Consider the following 19,904-nt stretch of genomic DNA (forward strand, 5'->3'; position numbering starts at 1 on the left):
CCGGGTTGCCCTGGAGTCTCCAGGAATTTATCCACTGGACTTTGCTGGAGGAAACTTAGGAAAAACAAACACGGGGATATTAGAAAGGGATTTTTTCAGCTTATTTGAACATTTTCATTTACTTGTTATCTAAATCTTGGAGACAGAAAAAGTCTGTTACTTTTATTGGATGAGGCAGTTGAAAGTTGGAGATCATGTGTTGAAACCTCTGAAGTATGTCCAGAGTTGGTAAGCATAATCTGTGACTGGTAGACATTGGGAACAATGGGAAATCACTAGAGTGAACAAAATATAAACCATCAGGAGCCTTAATATATAAAATGCAGGTTAATTTATTTAGCAAAAGATTTGAAAAATAGTGTCTTACATATAACAACTTTACTAATGTTCAACAAATATCAAGTTTTATAAACAGAAAACATTATGATCCCAGTTACAATTCAGAAACCACTCACTCAATTTGCTGGTAATTCACAGTTCAGTGTCTGAACCTTTTCAATACAGCTCTACAACTCTCAGTTTAAAAAAAAACATCCAAAAATAGAGTAAAAACAAAGGAAACTTCAGAAACACTGGGATTTTTCAAACTGGTTTTCAAAAAGAACTAAGTTGCTATAAATAGGTTACAATTCGCAAAACTCAATCAAATGAAATGAAGTCCAAGAACAATTGAAGATTAAAAGACAATTTAAATTAGTCAGCAAAAAAATCAATGAGATATTTACATTTAAGTAGAAATTCTGATGTCATAAAATTGCACAGTTAATGATATATTTACAAGAGGCAGTTGGTTTTACTGTGTAGTTTTTACACAAATTTGAACACATTTCCAAGTCGGCAAGGACTCCTTGTTAAATATTCTGATGTTACTGCGTGAAGTTTATACTGAGCTTTACAATTATGAGGGAACAGTCCACTGCATTTCATACTTGTGTAAAGAAAACAAGTGGCACTGGTTAAGAATTTCATAAAATGTTGTGTAGATTGAAGTGAATTTGGAAAAATGGTCAACAGCGAGTAATAAAAACATGCTCATCCTTTATAAAAATGATAATTTACTTGGAGCTTTAATTCAGTTTTACTGTTTAGTTCGACAACCGAGAAAGAAAATTAATCCACAAGAGGAAACACTTGTCTTCACAGTTCACCATGAAATATTACAAGTTCAGAGGTTCAAGTGGATAACATTATCAGTATTCCACCCAAGGCAGCTAAGAAGTTTGATTAATAACATATAGACCTTCTCAATAAATTATTACTTAACAGTAAATGATCAAAGAAGATTCAACCAGCAAACCTTTGGAAGATAAGAAAATCTTTTGAGTCGAGACACACTGAAGGTAGCATTCTAATATAGCCTCACAAAGGAAACCATGAAAGTGCAAGAGTGAAGATACATTGCAGCCTTGTCTAGACTGGATGGGTTAATAACACGCGCACAAATACATACACCAGTTTTCATGGCTTGAGATAGGAGGAAAGTGCATACAGCATTGTAGGAATGAGACATTCTAGTTTTTGGATTGGGAGGATTCAACATTCAGATGAGGCTGGTGCACAAACAGAGAAACTGGTTTAACCCATATTGGCAAGCTCCTAATGCAAGCCTACCCACAGGACAGATTCAGGACTAAACACATACCATTCCATGACCCCTTCCTATACTACACCATGCAGGGGTTAAATTCGTTCACACCACTGCCCCAAATTATGGTAGGAATCAGACATTTTCTGGAGAAAAATCACTGCAACTCACAACAGTCAGCGGTGAAAAGACAAAACAAGATCTACATTAAAATAAATGCATTTATCTTTGCTGTGATCACTACTATAAAGACACCTTGATGGGAAACTTTAATTGCAACAATAAAACAGTGTATAACCAGGGATGTCCCTCTGCAAGCCTGTGTCTGAGTCATTTTAAATATTGCCTGTCCAACATCAAACTGATCTTCGAATAAGCCTCAATTTGCGGTTAGCACTCACTTCTACTGAATACTTTTCACAAGGTTCATTTCACATAAATGTGCTACAAGACAAGTAATTGAATTAGTTACATTGACAACTCTTTGAAACTATGCAGTTCTGGTGCTACACCCTCAGTTCAGGAAGTGGGAGCCCACAGAGCAAAAACAGTCATCATTGGGTCATAAATGGAGATTCCAAGTCACCGTTCACTAATGGTGGAAGGAAAAAAAAGTGGGAAATGTGGAAATCTGAAAAGCATAACTGCTGGTTGGTGAACATCTGAAAGAGAAATAAAGTCCAATGACATCGATATGATCCATCATCAGAAGTTGGAGTTTTACATTTTTTAATTCTTTCATGGGATGTGGGCGTCGCTGGCAAGGTCAGCATTTGATGCACATCTCTAACTGCCCTTGAACTGAGTGCATTTAATCGCCATTGCAGAAGGCATTTAAGGGTCAACCACATTGTCGTGGGTCTGGCAAGATAAGGACCCAGACCAGGTAAGGACGACAGATTTCCTTCCCTAAAGGGCATTAGTGAGCCTGATATTCCAGGTTTTTTTTTTATTAATTGTGTTTAAATTCCACCAGCTGCCATGGTGGGATTTGAACCCGTGTTCCCAGAGCATTAGCCTCTGGATCACTAGCCCAGCGACATTATCACTACGCCACCATCTCCCCTGAACAGCTGCAAATAAATGATTAACCAATCATTCTCTTTTGAAGGCTGCTCAACAAAGTTGTGCATTTCCAGTTTTCTCTGTTTTTATTGGTCAGTAATAGAGATTAGAATCCCAATGTTGTTAACAATGATGAGAATCTCAAGTGTGTCTGGGAGTTGCGCAAAATAAAAATAAGCTTCTTCAAAAGTGGAATATATTGTCAGGTATTTTACTGAAGTGCATTTGGTTTATGCCAGCAATAAATATCCAGACTATTTAAATTGGGGAATTGTAAAAAAGGCAGAGATATGAAATATTCCTCTACAATAGCTGGCTCCAGTCTGTGTTTAAGAAAAATCATTCATGCAAAATGAGCCCGAGGCCTGCTGCATGGCTCAGCATAAGGTTTTCATGTGTTGCAGGTACTATCCCCATGCAAACCAAGAGGATGTCAGCCTCAACTCCACACTAATCTCAGTGAATCGATTTCACCCAGTGCTACAATAGGGTACAAAGATTTTCTCAGTGCCTGTGAGCTACAAAACGAAAGATAGTATAACAACCAAAACTCCTGTTTCCAATAGTTATCCAGTGAACTGCATTGGAAAGTGCACATATATAGAAATTGGGGAAGGACAGAACCAGGCTGGAATGCCTCTCTATCCCCATATGTCTGAGTGATGATGCTCACATGATGCTACCCACATATAATGTATTTCTACATCACAATAGTGACTCCAAAAGTACTTCACTGGGTGTGAAGCACTTTGGAATGTCCAGAGATCATAAAAAGTGCTGTATAAATGCAAGTCTTTCTGTTACATGTTGGCACTTCAGTGACTGTACTCTATGGATTTTCATGATTGGAGTGGGATTCACTCCAATGTAATGCTTGATATGTCAGTAAGTTTACCTGCCCACTTAAAACTTGCCTTCTTTGGGACACTTTCTACTCTATTTAAAATAAAATAATTTGAACTTTCCTACATTAGCAACATAAACTAAAATGTATTTATGGAAGGGTAAAGAATACAAAATGCATTAGATTTAGCTTTCTCAATGTGATATTTCAATGCAAGGCCACCATCCTGTACTGTTAGGGGCCTGAGTGTGTAATAGAATGTAAACTCAATTTGGAACTCCTGTACCAGCTAAACTGTCCCAGTGTGAGTTAATGATACTGGTTATACAATAAACCTGCTCCCTGTGTATAACTGAACAACACCTGCGGGGTTAATTAAACTGCCTGAACAAACAGGGCTTCCAATGAGTCTTCCAGAACACAACAGCGTGACAATTAATTATTGCAAGTATTACAGCTTTCACACAACATTGTCTGGGATTTGCTGAAAACCAAAAGGTGAACCAGTTTAATTCAGAATTAAAATTTTTAATTACTCCAAATTGAAGTTATTGCCGTGAACACAGACAGCAACCAAGAATTAAAGCAGCACCCCATCCTCACCCCATTATATATACACACCTACCGTCAGGTAATGGTCATAAAGATGTGCATTTACTAAGACATGCGCTGTAAAATTCCATGATTTTATGATCTGAGCACATTAAGGCTGGTTTCAGAACTTACAGCGCTGTATCACCTTCTAAAAACAGTAGTCTGTTAATATCCAAAATTATTGCAGATTCCCATTTATCATCTAATTCTATTAGATTTTGTACACTTGGAAGTTGATTGGAAGAAGAATCCTTAATAGTGGAACAAGAGCATTCGGACCTCACAGAGGTCAGACTGAATTCAACCACAATCAGCATTACTAATGATTACCAGAGGAACCACCGAAATGTAAGATTCAGCTTTATTTTTTAGCAAATATTTGAGGTGTGGGCTTGAGTAGTTAGCAGTAAGGTCAACCACGACTGCAAGACCCAGTGCACTAGTCTTTACTTTCAGGCAAATATCTGGGACAGACCATCCTTGGTATGTAACTCATACTTCGATACAATCAATGCCGTCAGCCGGTCACGTAACTTTTCCACCAGTGTGAGCACCACACTAAATGTTACAGTAAAGCAGCGAGATGCATTGATGGCCCAGCATTTCCTTCCCTTCAACTTCCACTTCTTTCTTAAGAGCTGGAAATGCAGGCTCACTGTGTGTGCATTTTCTTCTTTAAGTAATGCATGAGGGATCTATACCATGGAGAACATACCACTTAATATATAGCAGTATTTTAAAACCGAGTTCCTCTAGGCCTAGAGAGAAGGGGTAAACAATTTGACAGATCAAATGTTCCTGACTCAGGCTCATGGGAAGCCCACAATCAGCAACTCTAATCGACACAAGACCAACTTACAACACATTCAGATCTCAATAACTTGGGGCAAGCAGCCAGACTGCCTTCCAAGCAGCAACTTAGGAGCTTTTCATCAATAAATACTAAAAGCAGCAGAAGCAAATGGAGGAAACAAATTATCCTTCACCCCTTACATAATTGATGTTACTTTTGTTTGTCCTATTTTCTCAAAACTTTACAAGATTTTTTTTGATCCAACAAATATTTACATTTATACTCTTCAATTCTCAAAGAATATATTATGCATTTCTTCACTTCCGACATTCAAGAGACTTGTTTGAGTGATAATGAACAGGCTGTGCTCAAGTCAGAGTTTTACAAAGTCAAAAATCATTTTAACTCAGAGGTAAAACGGACCACAAAACGTGCACTGTCTCAGCAAATCCCCCTGACACAGGCACACCTTGGAGGGTCAATGTTGGTGTCAGATCACAGGTTCATCATTCTTGTTTTATAAAAACATCACTTTAAATTGTTAAAAAAAAAATCACAGGTAGAAAAAGAAAAGAGAAGACAGGGTGAGCTGGAGGAGAGAAATAGAGTTTGTACAGGACATCTGACTAGACTCTCCCCAGGTATGAGCTTGTTTGGGAGAGGCAGAGGGACATGTCACCAAGTGCTGCTACCTCAGCTCCGATTGAAAACTGTTTCAGGAACAAATCCATATTTTAGTGCATTTCTTACAGCACAGACTTACTTGGAGCGACTACAAAAAACAGCAGGCAACTTACTTGTGTCCTTCCTAGATATTTCTTTCAAACCTTTCGATATGAAACATACGTTTGATAAATATAAGAATTGTAATCATAAGGTATTAGAGCACCAAACACTGCAACATTATCGATATGCTCCCTCCTGAGCTATTTTGTCTGTATTTGGTACTTTTCAAACACTTGACTCATGTTGTCTTTAGCAAATCTGCACCAATTGTCAGAACCTCAACATTCAACAAACAGCTGGGGAAAAGGAGAAGCTTCTGTTTGACTGTTCGAGAGACAGGGGCAAAACAGGTCCTTGTGATGTGCAGGAATGCTCTTTGCAATGTTGCAGGTTTAAAGAAACACCATTAAAGATGGATTTTGCAGGCAAAATGCCGAGCCTGAAGATGCCATTCCATGCTCAGTAGTCCTCCACATCTGTGAGGTGACTTTGCTTCTTTCTCACATTCCAGTGCAAGCACTCGGCCAGACTATCGAACCAATCATTCACCGGGTCCCTGAAGCAGATCGATGGGACCGGGTAGCAGGAGGTAGTAATGGTAATACTGTTTCCAAAAAAAAAAGTACATTAATATGAACAAGTGCAAACCTTTCTCATGCCCTCCCACGGTGGCTTATTCTACATAACCACTCCTCTCTGCAACACCCTCCTCCATTCCAACATTCTGGTTTGGGTCCCGTCAGCATGAGCTATACTATCTGTGTTGTCAATATGCTGCTTCAATAATGCATAGAGTGTGCAACTGATAACAGCTCCTACTGACGCCAAATCTGATCAGTGTGCAAATGCAGGAGGATCAGCAGCTTTAAAACTACAACAAATATCTGTGGAATAAAAAAAAGGAGAGATTTTATTTATTTAAAATGGGCAAATTTGGAAAAGACTAAGACCCGATGGAACCAAATGTCTTAATATAAAAGCAAAAAACTGCGGATGCTGGAAATCCAAAACAAAAACAGAAACAGAAATACCTGGAAAAATTCAGCAGGTCTGGCAGCATCTGGCTGGTATTTCTGTTTCTGTCTTAATAAAAATGTCTGCTAAACGTTTCACAAAATACAAAACTGGAACAATGTCACTTAGGAGTTTCGCAGCTTCCTTCACTCTCAGAATGAATATTACTTCAATTCAGATTTATATGCTCCATCAGTAGGCCAGCTAACTCACTATATGGGCTGTTAAAAAGCACCCTTTAATCCCATCTGGGCAAAGTAAGGATGATTCGCCTTCAGAGCGACTGTCACCAGGTGTACTGCATCCGCCCTCACACCTGCTCCTCCCTCCCAGAAACATGATAGGGTCCCCCTTGTCCTCACTTATCACCCCACCAGCCTCCACATTCAAAGAATCATCCTCCGCCATTTCCGCCAACTCCAGCATGATGCCACCACCAAACACATCTTCCCTTCACCCCCCCCAGCGGCATTCCATAGGGATCGTTCCCTCTGGGACACCCTGGTCCACTCCTCCATCACCCCCTACTCCCCAACCCCCACCTATGGCACCTCCCCATGCCCACGCAAAAGATGTAACACCTGCCCCTTCACTTCCTCTCTCCTCACCGTCCAAGGGCCCAAACACTCCTTTCAAGTGAAGCAGCATTTCACTTGCATTTCCCCCAACTTAGTCTACTGTATTCGTTGCTCCCAATGCGGTTTCCTCTACATTGGAGAGACCAAACGTAAACTGGGCGACCGCTTTGCAGAACACCTGTGGTCTGTCCGCAGGAATGACCCAAACCTCCCTGTCGCTTGCCATTTTAACACTCTACCCTGCTCTCTTGCCCACATGTCTGTCCTTGGCTTGCTGCATTGTTCCAGTGAAGCCCAACGCAAACTGAAGGAACAACACCTCATCTTCCGACTAGGCACTTTACAGCCTTTCGGACTGAATATTGAATTCAACAACTTTAGATCTTGAGCTCCCTCCTCCATCCCCACCCCCTTTCCGCTTCTTCCCCCTTTCTTTTGTTTTTTCCAATAATTTATATAGATTTTTCTTTTCCCACCTATTTCCATTATTTTTAATTCTTGTATGCCCTGCTAGTCTTTCCACCCCACCCCCACTAGAGCTGTACCTTGAGTGCTCTGCCAACCATTCTTAATTAGCACATTCGTTTAGATAATATCACCACCTTCAACACCTCATTGTTCCTTTGTCTGTGACATCTTTTGAATATCTGCTCCTATCACTGCTTGCTTGTCCCTACAACCACACCGCACCCCCCCCCCCACCACTTCTCTCCCCCCCCAATCCCCACCCCCACCTTAAACCAGCTTATATTTCACCCCTCTCCTAATATTCACTCGGTTCTGTCGAAGGGTCATGAGGACTCGAAACGTCAACTCTTTTCTTCTCCGCCGATGCTGCCAGACCTGCTGAGTTTTTCCAGGTAATTCTGTTTTTGTTTTGGATTTCCAGCATCCACAGGTTTTTCTTTTTGTTTTTAACTCCTATTCCTGATTACCTGTCGCCATGGCAGATCTCTTGTCGCTTTCGTCCATCGAATGAAACCCATGCTGTATTCCTGGCATCAGGTGACAGCATAATCTGAAAATAAAGCCCAGGGTTTAGAACCAAGTTGTGCCTGAATTACATCCATGAAACCACCATGGGTCAAATCTGCCATTTTCGCATTAGGTGAAAATGGTTACCCACTGGTGCTCTGCCCCAACAGACCACAGAAAATGTTCACGACTGTGTAAAAATATGTTCCGAATGAGGTAAGGATACATCACAACTGGCCTAAAGGAATTCAGAACACGGCTCAAACTCCGACTGCTTTTTGTGCTGCCCCTTCTGAATTTAATGTTTACACTGAATGCAGGAACAACATATTGGACCCATTGTGGCAACAGTTCTGCTTAACCCATGTACATTTTGAGCAAATATGTATGCGACATAATTAAGTTTAAGATGTTTAATTCCTTGCTAAGCAAGTCTGAAAAGACACATCAATGGACCCAGACTCCTGGCTGGTGGTTCCCAAACATTCTCAACTTGGGCAAAGGGAGGGAGGAACTTACTAAAACAATTACAAATCACCAGGGAAAGGGTACTGCAAAAATTATTCGTACTAAAAGCTATGAAGTTCCCATATCCTGATGGACTTCACCCTAGGGTCTTAAAAGAAGTAGCTGCTGAGATAATTGATGCACGCTTATTTCTGGGATGTTACTCGCATCCACTACAGTAAAGACAGATACAAAATATCCGTTCAATTCATCCACCATCTTCCTATTTTCCATTATTAATTCCCCAGGCTCTCTCTGTAGAGGACCAACATTCACTTTATTTGCTCTTTTTAGTTTTAAATACCTGTAGAAACTCTTACTATCTGTTTTAGCCATGGATAGTATGCCCTTCCCCAGCATCTTTCTTTCTCACTGGAATGTAACTTTGCTGAGTGTCACAAAATATCTCCTTAAATCTCTTCCACTGCATCCCTACTGCCCATTCTCTTAACTTCAGCCAGCTCTGTCTTCATGCCCAGCTCTGTCTTCATGCCCTTGCAACTGCCCTTATTTAAGTTCAAAACACTAGTCTTTGACTTGCTCTTCCCTCCTTCGAATTCAATTGTGTTATGGTCACTGCTGCATAGGGACACCTTTACTGCGAGGTCATCAATTCATCCTGTCTTGTTGCACAAGTAGTCTAGTATAGTTTGGTTGGCACGTGCTGTTCTAAGAAACTGTCCCAAAAACACTCTGAACTAATCTTCCAGGCTACCTTTGCCAGTTAGATTCATCCATTCTATATGTAGATTCAAAATCACCTATGGTTATTGCCATACCTTTCTCCCAAGCCTCCATTATTTCTTCAGGTATACTCGGTTCTACAGTGTGGTTACTGTTAAGGGCCGATAAACCACTCTCACAAGTGATTCTTTACCTTTACCATTTCTTACCTTTACCCAAACTGATTCTACGTCTTGAAATCCAGAACTATCGTCCTAATGTCATCTTTAGTTAACAGAGCTACCCCTCCACCATTTCCTAGCTTCCTGTCCTTCCAAAATGCCATGTACCCATTGAATATTCAGGTCCCAGTGTTTGTTATCCTGCAACCATGTCTCTGGAAAGGCTATCAGGTCATACATATTTCTTTCGATTTGAGCTGTCAATTCATCCATTTTGCTATGAATGCTACGTGCATTCAGATACAGAGCCTTTAATTCTGCCTTTTTACCAATTTTGCTAACTCTGGCCTTATCTGCTGTTGCACTCCTAAGTTCGTAAGCTCTGATTATCACTTTGCTTACTCCTACCTTGCTCTCTTGCCTTGTCTTCTCTTTTTAACTCATCAACTTGATCCCTTGCCCCCATTATTTAGTTTAAAACCCTCCCTACCGCCTTAGTTAGAAGTCTTGCCAGGACACTGGTGCCAGCACAGTTTAGGTGAAGACCATCCCAATGGTACAGCCCCCACCTTCCCCAGTACTGGTGCCAGTGCCCCATGAACCAAAACCCATTTCTCACACACCGATCTTGGCGTTTACCATGGGTAAAAAAACCTATGGATGCTGAACAGATCTGAGTTGTGTTGAGGTGGGACGATACGGGGAAGTCGTATAATTTCCAAATACTGAAAGGAGATTCCTGACCCAGTGGTCCTCAAAACCCCTCGGCTGTGGCAGTGAAAAGTCCGACATCAGCCTTGGGTCCATTCTCTCAGGGTCAGGCCAAGCAGGATAGTCATCGTCATGACAACAAATTGCAAACATGATATAGTGGGGATGTGTCCATACGGAAGTCCTGCGCACAACAGATTTTTCTGTTCTTTTAATCGCCTAGAGTTCACTTTATTGAATATTTTTATTGAAGAAATGATCGCTAAAGGTGGGTTTGCATAAGTCCCTGAGCTCAGCTAACATGACCAACATTACAGACACTGGTAAGTCACAGAAGATTAAGTCACCTGGAGGTCCACTCCTGCTGGTACAACTATCGGTCTGAAGGATAAGGAATGTGGACAGATGGGTGTTATCATTATAGCAGGAACGTTGGGATGAATCATGGAAGCTCCTGCCGCTGCAGCATAAGCCGTGCTCCCTGTCGGCGTGGAAACAATCACTCCTGAAACAGTAAAGTCCAAATGCATTAGGTAGCACTCACCAATGCTCCTTTGACAGCACCTTCCAAAACTGCAACCTCTTAGAAGGACAAGGGCAGCAGATGGATGGGAACATCTCCTACCTGCAAGTTCTCCTCTAAGCCATATAGAACTATATCACCGTTCCTTCACTGTCGGTGGGTGAAAATCCTGGAATTCCCTCCCTAACTCCTCTGGATGTACCTGCACAGGGTGCTTTGTGGCAGTTCAAGATGGCGGCTCACCACCACCTTCTCACATGGGCAATAAATTCTGACCTTGGCAGCGATGCTCAGATCCCATGAATGAATAAAAAAAGGTGCCAACACAGATTAGGCATCTCTGTCCCTGCATCAGCTCATCTGCTGTTGAAACCCTCGTCCATGCCTTTATTTTAAACCTCTAGACCTAACTATGCCAACACTTCCCTAGCCAGCTTCACTGTTCACCTATCACAAAGTTGAGGTCATCCAAACTGCTGTCTGGATCCTAACTTGCACGAAGGCATGTTCACCCATCACCCCTGTGCTCATTGACCTACATTGGTTCCCAGTCCGGCAACAGCTCAATTTTAAAATTCTGATCCTAGTTTTAAGATTCCTCCCTGGCCTTACCCCTCCCCATCTCTGTCATCTCCTTCAGCCCTATAACCCTCCAAAACCTCGGCGCTCCTTCAGTTCCGGCCTTTTGATCATCCCCAATTTCCATTGTTTGACCAGTGATGGCTGTGCCTTCAGCTGCCCAACCCCAAGTTCTGGGATTTCCTCCCTAAACCTCTGCTTTAAGATGCTTCTTAAAACCTACCTCCTGTCACCTCACTTAATCGCCTTATGTGGCTTTGTGATTTTTTTTAATATCACTCCTATAAGGTGCCTCTGGACGTAACTGCATTAAAGGTGCCATATAAATGCAAGCTGATGCTGTTTGGTCAATTCTGTTACAGTGCGATCGATCTGCATTTAAATTCAACAATTGAGAGGAAAGTCTATTATCGCAATTGGTTGTAAGGTTCAAGTGAAGGGGAAATCAGTCTCAAGCATTTCACTTCAATCATCGTAACACTTAGAGGTTACCCATCATTTTGCCACAAGCAAAGATCAGGGGCCTTAGCAAAAGGCAGATATGAAAAACAAATAATTCCACACTGCTTGGAGACAAGTTGCATTATATAAGCTTCAATCTGGATCAAGCCCATGTTATAATTGTCCTTGGAAGTACTCAATATTGATATTTTGCATCAAAGTTATAATCGTGATATCACAGGAGGCCATTCAGCCTATCGAGTGCATGCCAGCTCTGTAGAGCAATCCAATCAGTCCCTGCTCTATTCCGTAGCCCTGTAAATTAATTTCCCTCATGTGCCCATCCAATTTCCTTCTGGAATCATTGCTCACTGCCACATCCATCACCTTCGTAGGCAGCAAGTTCCAGGTCATTACCTCTTGCTGCATAAAAAAAGTTCTTCCTCACATCCCATCTGCATCTCTTGTCCAAAACCCTAACTCTGTGCCCCCTTGTTCCTGTATCATCAGCTCATGGGAATAGCTTTTCTTTGTCTACTTTACCTTAACTGGTCAAAATCTTGTAATCTCTATCAAATCTCCCCCTAAATCTCCTTTGCCCCAAGGAGAATAACCCTAGGATCTCCAACCTAACCTTGTCACTAAAATCCCTCATCCCTGGAACCATTCTGGTAAATCTCCTTGGCTCCCTCTCAAAGAGCCCTCAGGAGTGCTCATCAGGTTCATATTTAGACAGAAATTGAAAATCTCATGGAATAATAATCTCAATACCAACCATGTACCACTGTAAGTAGTTGACTGAATAACTTATCTAACAGCAATTTTATTACATTATTAGTGGGGAATATTTCTCAATTTTTTTTCTGGATGGCAACTCAAAATTGATAGGAATCCACTGTACTTATTGTATGTTAGCAACTCTGGGATGTACTAAGATGTTTAAGAACATAAATAGGAGTAAGGCTATTTGGCCCCCTTGAACCTGCTCTGCCATTCAGCAAGATCATGGCTGATCTTCCATCTCAACTCCGCTTTCCTGCCCTATCCCATATCCCACGATCCCCCTTGTGCCTAAAAATCTATTGATCTCAGCCTTAAATATATTCATGGCCCTCTGAGGTAGAAAATTCCAAAAGGTTCACAATCCTCTGAGCAGAGAAATTTCTTCTCATCTCAGTTCTAAATTCTGACCCCTTATTTGCTACATATCAAAGATCTTTAAACAGTTGGTCTTATGTCCAATTATAAAATGTCAAAAAATAAAAACAAATTCTGTTTACCCTGAAGTGACAGAACTCCCAATCAATCTGCCACCTTGCGTTTGGGAAGTAGAAATGAGTTGTCAATCACTGGGTGATTTTTCAAACAAATTCTCAAAAATATGTTATTTTGGAGCCTGCATTAAGCTCAGAACTTACCATCTCCTTGAACAGTCGTTATAAGCCGTCCATTCAGAAACAAGTCTACATTAGAGAGATATGAAGAAGGACCTCTGTCAACCACTACCTCGTTCAGGACCTAAGCAATTGGAGAAAAGAAGAAGGAGTTTGTTATCCATTTTCCAGAAGTTAGATGCTGCAATGATTTCAATGACCTTCGGACTTCTGTTCACAATTTTGCTGCGACTACGGAGTTGATTCAAGGTGCACTGAGTTGGGAACAGCTTATTCCGCAGGAGCAGGATTGTGGGGGAGGGGGTGGTGAGTTGGCGGGTGGAGGGGCAAGAGGAGAAAGGAAGAGACCAAAGGGAAACCAGTTATCAAAAACTAAAATCCTACATAGAACTCAGCAGTGTTTTATATATTTCTGACAGTTAGTAAAATGAACATGCAAACATTTTCATGTAGTGGTTCTACAGGACAGTGCAGCAAAGACATACAAGAAATAAACATGATGCACAGGAGAAAAATAAAACTGCCCAAAAACATGCATCTTTGAATCACTTTTAGAATCTCACAGCATTGTAAATGTCGCGGTAGACCACTCAGCCACCATATTGGACAGCCAACTCCGAAACGTACCAACCGCTTCCTTGGAGAACTCGAACAGACAACGGCATCAAAGAACGGAGATGACACAACAGCAAAACGTCTGGCGAAACAATGTCCAGGTGACGCCAGAAACGGCTGAGGGAGGAACTTGAAAACCCGGATTCCAACTCAAGCACAAGCTGCTTTGTGAAGCCTTTCCAGCCCAAGACACTGCCTCATTTCCACCACCCCCCTCCCCACCTCCCCCCCAACCCCCACCCCCGGCCCCCCACACCCCCCACCCCCTCTGCTGGGTAACTTTTATTTAATTGAATTCTATCTGCAATTACACACTGTCACAGTTTTATATCCTGGGCGATATAAAATTGCATTTTAATCTCAGGGCTGCCTGCATGGACAAGTTACAGGCTGAATTTTACCTTTTGTCTTGATAATCATATGAGAAGTGTGTTTCATAGGGATCTGATAGAGCCTGAGAGTCACTCGTCTTCTTCCTTTGACCCCAGCCCTGATTTTTGTACCCCCGAAACAAGTGAGAATGGGTTGCTGCCAAGCCTTCAGTGAGAGTGAAGTGAGTGGCTCTGGATAACGTTTCTTCGATTCTCAGTGTGATGCAGCCAAATGCAGTAACTTAGTTTTTTTAAAAAAAAAAGCAAATTCGTACCCACAACTCCAGCAGCTCTGCCTGCGGCTGCTTAAGTCCTGCTTCATTGCTAAACAAGACACCTGCCCTCCAATCCAGCCAAGATCAATCTCACCTGGTACTGCATTGCTCGCTTTCCCAAATCATTCTCTCCGAGCTTGGGCACAATCAGTCCGTTCTCCTCCATAACGTGCTCCTGACCAATCTTCTTTTCCCGGTTTTCTTTAATCACTTTGACCTTGAGACGGCTTCGCAGGATAATGGCTACATTCCCTGAAAAACAGTTAACACATTGAGAAATTGTTTACATTATCCCAACTACCAAAAGGGCACAAAAGTCTACTGAGCTATTTAACCGGTTAATTAAAAAAAAGTCTGATCTAATTTGACTACAAGACATGGATAAGCAATCGATTGCAGAAATAAGTTTAACAAAGCACATTTCAGTACATATCCACGGTGAGATAATTATGAATCATTCAATTTCAACTATAGCAAGGAAATGTTAATTAACAACGGAGCCACCAATTCTTCCTCAATCTTGTGTTCATTAATTTTCAATTACATCTTGCTGCCTCTATCATGTTCAGTAGATTCACAGTGTTTTGAAAGCAAATTTCAGAGTTGGACAAAAATATAATTATACCAAATACGGGTGAGTTTATTTAAGACTCCAGTTTAGTCTGGGCACTCTGCTGATAGTGACTGCTTGAGGACTATTTTCATGGTTTGTTCATTTACAGAAACCAGTTGGTTAAATTGCTGCTTTGGAACACTGTGCTAAACACCCATTAATTTACATTTCTTTCACAAACAGGATTACAATAAACTCAAGAGTTGGGTGTCGGGTCATTGCTCTCAAATAAAAGGAGAAAAAGAAACAAGCCTCTGCCCTGATTGTTTATTCTGGGAATGAGTGAGCAGGGTCAATATAGGAGGGGTTCACAATCACCAAAAGAATTTAACTGGCTGCTGTTTCCTGATGACTTACAAAACTTTAAAAGCACCACATCCTACATATTTGTAGTCACCCACCCTAATATCACCTGATGTGGCTTGGTGTCAATTTTTGCCTTATAACCCCGTGAAGCACCTCGGAATGTTTTATTTCATTAAAGGCCTTATGAAAATGCAAGTTGCTGTTGTTGAATATGTACAAGGTGAATTCAATCCTACACTCTCAGCAAGAAGCTACATTCAAAGCGACGTGTGGGTCAAAGAGAGAACTGCAACAGGAGAGAGAACTTTCAGGGTTACTCCCATTGAACACAGCTCACTGCTGTATCCATTAGTGTTTCAACCTGATGAAATTTGGCAAATTAAAATAATAGACTTTAATTCTTTGGCTAGCTTCATTTACATTATAGACAAGTTCTGAATTTAGATCACGATGGATGTATGCAGTGTTTTCATGATTATTTGGATTAATTCATTTAGATTCAAGCTTAATTTCTGAAGATGTATTTGCATTGCCCCAGTTACAAAATTCAATTCCTTGTATTACAATGAAACGAGAAAATACCTTCAATTACTTGTGTGACTTGTGACTGATAGGTGTCAAAGTTAAATGGTGTTAGGAAGCCCAGCGATCCAAGATGAAATGCCATCACTGGTGGTACACTACCCTGTTTAAAGAAAACAGAACTTAAACCCTCTTGCTCACAACAAACAGCACCTCCCTTCAGAATAGAGGCATTTTTAATGAAAATATTGTAAACTGTGTTTACTATTGCACACTCGTTTAATCTGTCACTATAGCGACAGAGGTCAGGAATCATGTGTGCTACATATTTACTCAGTTTATCAGATCCTTCACATGCAGTAAATCAGGGAGAGAAGACATTTCACAAATGTGGTAGATTATTGAAAACAAGAGCTTCTGGGAAAAAAAAAAGGGTATCCCCAAAAAGCAAACTGTTTCAGGGCACCACCTGTCCAATTCACCTGCCCAACCCTCCTTCCTAATGCTATATAGTTCAAAGCTAATGACCTGGATTTTGCAGTGATAGTGACAATGAAACTGTCAGGGTTTGCCATCGTAACTCCTCTGAAACTGAAAAATCTGGAATTCAAGCATGTGAAGGCAGCCATGAAATCTAGAGGTTGGTGACAGTGATTCTGCGTTTCTCTACAAGTTCTCTGTTGAAGCTCCCTAAACTCCAACCACTTTAAAAATCACCGAACTGACAAGAACTTGCCCTTTTATGCTTAGTCTCGCTGTAAAGGCCCAGAAAAAGTTACACCTTGCTGAATGGGATGTAACTGGGCTTTTAAAAGCATGCCAACACTGATTAGTAATGAACAACTTCTCTGGCCCTGAAAAAAATTTGTGGAATGTCAAATTTCTCCCTCATGATAAAAATTCCAAATCTTTAAAAAATATATATTTTTTTACAAATATATTTTATTTTTACAAAATGTTTCTTATATTTCAGCTTCTCCCTTAATCCCATGTGTATGTGGTCCAATATTTTATTGCGTTCTTCGTAAAATGATTTGGAAGTGAAAAATTCAGCGCACTTTACTTCCTGGTTTGCTGTCTATGAGAATACTTCAGTGTGATTGGCTGCTTTCTCTGCTTGATGGCATCAATGTTGTTGGATGCCTGGAAATCCTGGCGTTGGCATAGTATTCAAATTAACTTCGGGAAGTGGGACCCACTTCACAGAGGTCGCTAGATTCTTTTGGACAGCTTTTTGTGTTAAAGTGGCAAATTCTATCACTGGCCGCAAAATCCAAGTGAATGAATCTCCTTCTAGAGATAAAACTGGACTTACCTGGAATAATGACGATGCATAAAGCAAGGTGCCATCTCCTCCAAGGCAGATGATAAAGTCTATCCGATCAGATAAATCATCGTAGCCTACGAAGACATTTAAAGCATTTCATTATGTACCACATTGTTAATATGGAGGGTCGCAGATGACCAAGTAAACATAACTTGCAGCAAAGATTTCCATTTGACTGGTGAACACAATAAGGGTCGAATCATGGAGTGACACAAACTGTGTCCATTGCCCGCCCAGGTATAATAAATGCGTGGAAGTGTTTGGCCAAGGTGAACATTTCCGCTAATCATTAAAACTGACTCTGCATCTAAAGTATCTGGTAGGAGGAGGTAGACCAGGTTATGGGGATTTACACAATTGGAAATGCTGAGAACTAGTATATCAACCTTTGAAAACAGCTTGGCTGCAAAAACCTATTTTCTGCTTGTTTATGTGGGGACCACCTGTCCCACTGCAGGTCATGTATGCTCTGGCACCCACAAAAAGGAACATTGGTGTTATTTTACATCAGGTATTATCACATTGGAACATCACAAAAACAGTTCACATAAAGAGTTAGGTTTTGATGTGTAGTGACTGCTACAAGCGTTCTGCACCAGCAACATTCCACAGACAGCAATGAGGTGAACAATGACTCTGTTCTTTCAGCAACATTGGTGGAAGGAGGTATGTTGATCTGGTCACTGGAACAGATCTATAACCATCTTTGATGAATGTTCACCCAACCCACCGGAAGGGGCAGATGAAATCTTGGACAAACACCTCACCCAAAGGATCAACACAGCGCTCCCTCTGTACCATACAGGAATTTCACTCTAGTTTATGACCTGAAGTCCTGTGTAATTAGTGTATTTTGTACAACTATGGTCAAGTCGTTTTTTGACTTTGCATGTTTTGGGGGAGAAAAAAAAAGGTTCAGTATACCCTCTCTCATAAGAACATAAGAAATAGGAGGAGTTGGCCATTCTGCCCCTCAAGCCTGCCTTGCTATTCAATAAGATTATGGCTGATGTGTCCCAGGCCTTAACTCCTCTTTTGTACCAGTTCCTCATAGCCCTCAACTCCCTGATATGTTAAAAATCTATTTACCTCCTATTTAAATACTTTCAGTGATCCAGCCTTCACACCTCGGAGGTAGAGATGAGATGTTAAACTGAGGTACTTTTAAATAATACTGAACACTATTAAACTTGGCAAAGATAGATTGTAGTGATACTCCAAAGTAGCCAGAGTTTCAAGTTGAATGAAAAAGAAAACACAAAGGGATATATGGAAAAATAATAAATTCCAGACCCTAACATCAAACATCTATTGCGAAGAAGAACAGGGGAAGTTATCCCCAGTATCCTGGCAATTATTTATCCCTCAATCAACATCATTAAAACAGATTATCTGGCTATCATCACATTGCTGTTTGTGGGAGCTTGCTGTGCGCAAATTGGCTGCCATGTTTCCTGCTTTTCTCCTAAGACTTGATTCCTCTAACTCTAGGCCACAGGATATACAAGGAGATATGTAATAAAACACATTGCTAGTATAACTGAATTCCCAAGATGTTTGATGTTAGGGTCTGGAATTTATTATTTTTCCATATATCCCTTTGTGTTTTCTTTTTCATTCAAATTGAAACTCTGGCTACTTTGGAGTATCACTACAATCTATCTTTGCCAAGTTTAATAGCACTGTTGTTCAGATGTGTTGGGACATTGGTAACGTTATACTCTGGCATAAGGAGGACGGTGCTAATATTACACAATGGAAGCTAACAGGTGCTATAGGCCTCATGTACAAATTCAGTTGCTCAGAGTGAAAAGCTTCATGACAAAAAATTGTTTTGTGAGTATTTCTTAACCTTCCTTCTGCCTGGTCAGTCAGTGCTCTTAGCCCACACATAACTCATGGACAGAAGATACAAAGGGCGTGTCCTCTCTAAAAGCAAACTAGTCACAATAACCTTACAAGATCATAAAATAATTACTGAAGAGTAAAGTCATCAATCTATTCATGCAGAGAGAGTCTAACGCCTCCCACATTGCAGTGTCCAACTGTTTCCCAAAAAATTCCAGTGTTTCTACCTCCACCATTCTATCTGCAAGTTTATTTTACACATTGGTCACTCTGTATTTGAAGCACCATTTTATGATAATCCATCCTAAGATAATCCATCACTGATTTGAGCTGGTATTCTCTAGCTCTCCTCCTGCACTTAGGCAAAAATTTGGCTTAACTCCTTCTGTATCTTTATCAATCTTGGACACCTCTGAGATCAGCTTTCAGACACTTCCATTCAAAGCTGAACAGCACAAATCTACCCTTCCATCGTCACTCAGATCATTACCATTGTAGATCACCCTTCTGGCTCATTGTCAAACTAACTGCAGCATGTGAACGTTCACAGTTTCTTGGCAACCAGAACTGGATGCAGTATTTGAAGCGCAGTCTCACTTAGAAAAATGGTCAATTTAAATTGTTAATGCCAGTGGGCTTCTGATGCAATCCTTACAGGACAGGGAACAAGAGGCTAATGAGAGCAAGTTGAAGGGGATGAAATGTAAAGTTAAAGCAGCACAGTTCAACGGCAGTTTACAGCTCAAAATAGGAAAAGTCCCCAGTAAGAATCTAGAGCGGAACAAGGCAGTTGCTTAGCAGGTGTGGCTAGAACATCAGGCAAAATCTGACATCTTTGGGCAGTAAAGGAAAT

The 19,904-nt window shown here is 40.9% G+C and overlaps 1 protein-coding gene across 4 annotated transcripts in view; it reads right to left on the reverse strand.

Annotated features, from left to right (window-relative positions):
* Positions 1-316: 316 nt before the first annotated feature.
* The window catches only part of LOC121288086 (NAD kinase-like), a 108,082-nt gene continuing 88,494 nt past the window's right edge, over positions 317-19,904 (reverse strand). For all 4 annotated transcript variants that reach the window (XM_041206393.1, XM_041206395.1, XM_041206394.1 and 1 more), the window contains 7 exons: positions 17,192-17,277; positions 15,937-16,039; positions 14,530-14,687; positions 13,199-13,298; positions 10,585-10,742; positions 8,135-8,217; positions 317-6,211 (listed from right to left, as the gene is read on the reverse strand). In XM_041206393.1, coding sequence (XP_041062327.1) covers positions 6,067-6,211; positions 8,135-8,217; positions 10,585-10,742; positions 13,199-13,298; positions 14,530-14,687; positions 15,937-16,039; positions 17,192-17,277 — 833 coding nt within the window. In that variant the 3' untranslated portion in view covers positions 317-6,066. The remainder of the gene's footprint in view (positions 6,212-8,134; positions 8,218-10,584; positions 10,743-13,198; positions 13,299-14,529; positions 14,688-15,936; positions 16,040-17,191; positions 17,278-19,904) is intronic.

Source organism: Carcharodon carcharias, chromosome 15 (assembly GCF_017639515.1).
Source record: "Carcharodon carcharias isolate sCarCar2 chromosome 15, sCarCar2.pri, whole genome shotgun sequence".
Classification (NCBI taxonomy): domain Eukaryota; kingdom Metazoa; phylum Chordata; class Chondrichthyes; order Lamniformes; family Lamnidae; genus Carcharodon; species Carcharodon carcharias.